A 6,595-nucleotide genomic window follows, 5' to 3' on the forward strand; every position below is an offset into this window, starting at 1 on the left:
TCATCTCTAACATAAACTATGCAGAGCATGAACTTCAATGAAATAGGTTTTAGTGAACTGACTAAAACATCACTAGATATGAAGTAGAAGGTTAGTGAGTAACACTGCAGATTCAATGCTCTCTCCTCTCATCCATACTTTGAGATTTGGAAGGTCAACAGAGTACTCATCATCACTCCATTTCTTGAGATCAGTGAGTGAGAATGGTCCCTGTGTTTTCCCTTCAGGGAGTTCATAGAACCACATAGCTTGCTTTGCATCATAATGCTGGTACTCTCGACAGTCATTGGCCTCTTCGTCATCGCTATCATCATCGCTCCATTAAATAATATCAACTTGACTTAATGGAGTTTGAGATTCATCATCGTGATCATCATCGCTCAGTTCGATAAGATCAACTTGATTACATTGAGCTTGAGGTTCATCATCATGATCAATCACTAGAACACTTGGCTGATATGGTGAGTGAATTTGGTATTCATTTATGTTGAAGAGCCAATCTTCAATAGACAATGGCAAAGAAGGCCAAATGGGTCGAAAGTACGGCCAGACTTTACAGTATTCCCAAACGAACGAAGATGCATGTCCATGGTGCGGAAGACATTCAACCAATTGAGACTCAAAGTCACAGGTGAAGATATGCGGGTCCTTTCTGATGTAAACAGAGTTCGAGTTCTGATTCATGAACGTTAGCAGCTGCGTTTCTTTTGTCTTAGAAAATCTCTTAGATTCCACTGGGTTCATCTTCCACATCGCCTTGAATCTTAGCTTATATTGAAGAACCCATTGAAGCGTTACTTTCTCGAGCTTCCAAATCTCCATTACCGCTTTATCACTCCATCCATATTGTAAAGACCCATCAACGGATTCGCCAAAAACCTGTTCATCGTAATCAAATATTTTTGGGAGTTTTATCTGATTGATACGTTTCTCTTCATCGTATGTGCCATAGATAGCCTCTTGACTTGCTGTGGCAATCCAATATACCACAGAACCGATCACGCTTCCGGGAGTCCACGACCTGAGCGATATTTCTTGGGGACAAGTCAGTTCCACATAGCTCCACATACTAGATTTTGAGGAATAAGTCTGGACTTTTACCTTTTTATTGTTAAGTACGTAGGAATTACACTCTGCGTGAATCACCTTGTAGCTTAAACCTTTATCAAGAGAATCTTCGGTCATCAAAGACATAACAAACTCACTGAAATGAGCTTGAGGACACGGAGTCTCATCATGGTTCCTCGTATTTACATCCCATAAGTAGTAAGTTTTCGGATGACAACCACAAAGAAGCAAACCGTTTGATGAATCGATGTAGTAACTGAGCTTTTTCAGAACATTGGAATATTCCATTTCGTTGCCTATGATGCTCGTTGACAGTAAAGGCATACGAGGCTCAGAGCGAGGTAGAATACATTGGCTGTTGAGGTACATTGTGTTGCTGATGAAGAAACCAATGAGATGGAATCTTGGTTTCCATTTGGTTAGGTAAGTGTTGCGGAAGACAGGGTTGGAGACAATCTGAAGCCATCTCTTTGATACAAGAATCACCTTGTAGATTGTTTCAGGCAGTAACAGAAGAAGAATCTCAAACATTGCATCATCGCTGTTTAGAACCTCATGAGCACTTAAATCAGAAATCATCCCCGAATTGTTTTTTTCCCTAATTGAAGAAGACATTGCGAAACACATTGTATTCTTCGATCATCTATAAACAGAAAAGCCAAAACACAAATCAGAAACATCAAAGATCCTTAACATACAGAGGAATCTCAAAATAAATTTCATGAAGCCTGGACAAATCAAGCCCAAGAACTCAGTAAATCTAAAATTTCCAAAGAGAGTCTAACAATCAGCACTAAATACAATAACAGAATCTGAGGTTTGTAACAAGAAACATAGAATAAGTGATTGACTAAATAAAAAGTGTGATGAAAAGGTACCTTGATGGGCAGCAGATTCAATTGCTTTCAGTTTCGGGCGTTGTTCTGAAATGGATTGTGTTCCGACCAACGATGCCGACAAGTGATTCTAAAAGTTACAGCCTTTTTTCTGAAACCGATTGTGTTCTAGAAGTTCCCGGTTTGTTCTGAGATGATTCGTGTTCTTAAGATTAGGGTATTGTTTGGCGGGAGCTATAGAGTCCAGGGATTTTTCATTATCGTTTTGGGCTTCTAATGGGCCTTTTGATTCTTTTTTCCATAAACATTACTGGGCTTACTCTATACAGATAAGCACAATGGGCCTTTGTTCTTCTTCTCTCTGTCACTCTCGAGCTCGTAAGCTTTTTTTCCATTTTTGTTCTACACCATGGATAAGTCGAAAATGATACTCTTTGACGCTGATCGTTCTATCTCCTCCGGTGATAATCAATCAGCCATACCGCTGCCGCCGCCATCTTCATCGATTTCTTCCGAGATTCAACTGGATAACAATTTTGAAATTTGATAATAGGTAGATTTTCTATATAAATTTGGATAAAAACTGATACTCTTCGACGCCGACCGTTCTATCTCCTACGGTGAGAATCGATCAGCATCGATTTCCTCTGAGATTGAAGTGGATAGCGAGTTTGAAATTTGATAATAGGTCGATTTTCTGTATAAATTTGGATCAATGTCAGCTTCTGTTGACACCCTCTATCAAAAAGAGTAAGTAACACTTTAATTTAGCAACTTGCAAAAAAGTTTTTGAAGTCTGGTGGCTGAAACATGAAGAAAGACCACGATTTCTGCCATCAGTGGTCGGATGGGGATAAGGGAAGGCTTATCCCTTGCAATGAATGTAAAAAGCCAATGTATTGTCAACAATGTACAAGGAAATGGTAAGTTTCTGTCTAAAATTTAAAATGCATTTTGTTAAAATACATTTTGGTTTCCAACTCGATTTGTTGTTTTTTGCAGGTATCCACATCTATTTTGTGAGAATGGTGTTGTTGATAAATGTCCTTTTTGCCTCAAAATTTTTAATTGCGGGGAATGCTTGAAACTGAAGGGTTTAATTGAGGTAAATGAGATTATCGTTAGCATCCAATTCAATAATTTAATTGCAGAAGATTTGGTTTTTGAGAGAATCCTAAGACGTTTTTTTGTTTGTTAACATTATGTTTGTTTTTCTGTCTTAACAGGTATCAAAGAGGAAACCTGATTCTGAAAGATGCCATCATCTCGAGTACCTGATTTCATCGATGCATCCATTTCTTAATGAGATAATTAAAGCTCAGAAGCATGAGATTGAAGTCGAGGCAAAGATTCAAGGTATGAATTTTCCGCTACTAATTCTTGGTTATGTTCCTTCTGAGGGACCTCTTCTAACATATTATATATATGACCTGATTCTATAGAAATACAATATTTTGAAGTTAAGGCAACTCAGACAGAAGCCCCCGTTAATCAATGTATGTTCTGGTAAGCAACTTATGTTATCTAATACAAATTTAGGATCTTTCGTTTCAGTTTAGTTGATCTTACTGCAGATCATCTTGTCTTGCAGTGATCTCTGCCAAACTTCAATTTTTGACTTACACTGATGCTGCTCCTTTAAAGTTTACAAGTATGAACTTTGTTTAAACTACTGTCAAGAGATTCACAAAGTAAAGGAATATGTGCACGGCTCACATGCTTCAGAATTGAGCTCCACCTCCGTTCCTGAGGACAAAGATAATCCTAACCAATCAATTAAGTGGCACACTGATCATAACGAAAGAATATTTTTTGCATCTGGTTGTGGTGAATGTGTTATCATGGAGCTCACATGAATTTTACCGCTGACATTTATGTCAGACTTGAAACAAAAAGCAGATACTATCATGGCGTCATACAAGAAAATTCCTACATTGTTGAACCGTAGCTGTCCTGGTTTGGAAACTGATAAGAAGAGAAAAACAGCTTCGAGGAAGGAATCAAGTGACAACTACTTTTTCTCTCCTGAATCTTGCAATGTCTTAAAAGAAGAAGGGCTTCTGCATTTTCAAGAGCATTGGGAAAAAGGTGAACCAGTAATCGTTAGGAACACTCTCAAGAACATATCTGGTTTAGGCTGGGACCCGGACGTTATGCTAAGATGTTGAAGCTAAAAGACTGGCCTCCTAATGATAGTTTTGAGAATGCTTTGCCTCGTCACTACACTGAGTTCATATCCGCGTTACCTTTCCAAGAATATAGCAATCCAGTAACCGGAATTCTTAACATTGCAACAAAGCTTCCTGATAAACTTCTCAAACCGGATATGGGTCCCAAAAGTTACATTGCCTATGGGTTCCCAGATGAGCTTGGTAGAGGCAATTCTGTGACTAAGCTTCACTTGGATATGGCAGACGCGGTTATTATACTAACACATATAGCTGAAGTAAATGTAAGTGAAAAAAGAAAAACCAAGTTGTTTCTATCCTTTCATTTACAATTTCTTAAATCATACTACTGAAAACAAGTTATTTAACTCTTAGTATTTTTCTGGGTGATTAAAAAAAAAGTTACTTTTTATTTTCTTTGGATCCAAAAAAGCAAATAGAATATTTTTTTTTTGTTTTTTTTTTGAAATAGAAACCAAGACGAAATAAATAACTACACATTCTAGCCAAAGTAATAAATGAAATAAAAACCAAGATGAAATAAATAACTACACATTGTAGCCAAAGTAATAAATGCTTGAAACTGAAGTCGATTTCAAAGGATTATCTGGACCTTGTAATAATTGAGTGAAACGGACGTCGGTTTCAAAGGATTATGTGTTCTCGGGGAATATTTGACTTGTAAAAATCTCAGCTGTTGGTATCTTTCACTAGTTATTCACTTTCTTCTACACGGTTATCTCTGTTAAGTCATTCGGTTGTTTCCATCCTTTCATTTTTTTTGAAAGATATTCTTGTAATTTACAATTTCTTAAATCATAGTACTGAAAAAAAGTTACTTTTTATTTTCTCTAGATCAAAAAAAAAGGAAATAGAATTTATTTTGTTTTTTTTACGAAATGAAATAGAAACCAAGACGAAATAAAAAACTACACATTCTAACCAAAGTAATAAATGCGTGAAACTGAAGTCGGTTTCAAAAGATTATCTGGACCTTGTAATAATTGAGTGAAATGGACGTCAATTTCAAAGGATTATGAGTGAAATGGACGTCAATTTCAAAGGATTATGTCCTCTCGCAGAATATTTGACTTGTAAAAATCTCAGATGTTGGTATCTTTCACTGGTTATTCACTTTCTTCTACACAGTTATCTCTGTTACGTCATTCCGTTGTTTCCATCCTTTCATATATTTTTTTTACAAAGTTATTCTTGTAATTTACAATTTCTTAAATCATACTACTAAAAACAAGTTATTTAACTCTTAGTATTTTTCTGGGTGATAAAAAAAAGTTATTTTTTAATTTCTCTGGATCAAAAAAAGGAAATAGATTTTTTTTTGTTTTTTTTACAAAATGAAAGAGAAACCAAAACAAAATAAATAACTACACATTCTAGCTAAAGTAATAAATGAAATAGAAACCAAGACGAAATAAATAAATACACCTTCGTGAAACCGACGTCGGTTTCAAAGGATTATGTCTTCTTGGGGAATAATTGACTTGTAAAAATCTCAGCTCTTGGTATCTTTCACTAGTTATTCACTTTGTTACTTCATTCGGTTGTTTCCATCCTTTCATTTATTTTTTTTAGAAAGTTATTCTTGTTATTTACAATTTGTTAAATCATACTACTCAAAACAAGTTATTTAATTCTTAGTATTTTTTTGGGTGATAAAAATAAAGTTACTTTTTATTTTCCCTGGATCAAAAAAAGGAAATATATATATATATATATATATATATATATTTTACGAATTGAAATAGAAACCAAGACGAAATAAATAACTACAGATTCTAGCCAAAGTAATAAATGTGTGAAACTGACGTCCGTTTCACGGGATTACCTTGACCTAGTAATAATTGAATGAAACCGACGTCGGTTTCAAAGGATTATGTCTTCTCGGCTTTGAACCCAGATTTGAAAACCACATCTCTAAACCATAGAATTTGAATAGAATCAATGTGTTACAACATATCCTTTCTAATCATATAAATCATAAATATTGTAACAGATTAATTTCACGAAAAATGGTGGTGTATGCAGATATGTTTAAAAGAATTGATTTGGTCACCTATGTCACTAAAGTGAACCTATATTTTTGGTCAACCATCTCGAGAGAACTCCACAGTTAAGCGTGCTAGAGCTGTGAAAAATTTAAGATGAGTGATCTTTCGAGAAGTGATTGTCGAAACCGTATGACAGAGGTGAAGACAAAACACGGGGAAATATCACGTGGAGATTTGTAGGGTCGGTAAACAAGTGTTTAAAGCTTCTCCGACGTGGCAAACTGGGTATCGGATAGAGTGACCCCACAGGCTGAGAAAAGAAGTGTGGTCACTAGGAATGCGGCACTCGTAGCGTTACAATTACATATTTAGATATATTTGAATATTTTAAGAGATATATTAAGCAAATTATTCACTTTATTGTAGATGCATTCTTAGAATTATAAAGAGACATGCTTAGTTTAAGTAAAATAAAAATAAAAAGAATTTCTGCTGCCGGGCTTTGAACCCAGAA

The 6,595-nt window shown here is 35.5% G+C and overlaps 1 protein-coding gene across 1 annotated transcript; it reads right to left on the reverse strand.

Moving 5' to 3' along the window:
• Positions 322-1,683, reverse strand: LOC104743846 (F-box protein At5g03970-like). The gene has a single exon (XM_010464885.1). It carries the CDS (start codon positions 1,681-1,683, stop codon positions 322-324), a length of 1,362 nt encoding a protein of 453 aa, XP_010463187.1.

The sequence above is a fragment of the Camelina sativa genome, chromosome 14 (genome assembly GCF_000633955.1).
Source record: "Camelina sativa cultivar DH55 chromosome 14, Cs, whole genome shotgun sequence".
NCBI classification, from domain to species: Eukaryota; Viridiplantae; Streptophyta; class Magnoliopsida; order Brassicales; family Brassicaceae; genus Camelina; species Camelina sativa.

Bases quoted from the DNA above. Each gene is read 5' to 3' on its own strand.
- LOC104743846 (XM_010464885.1), bottom strand. From the start codon at position 1,683: ATGTCTTCTTCAATTAGGGAAAAAAACAATTCGGGGATGATTTCTGAT.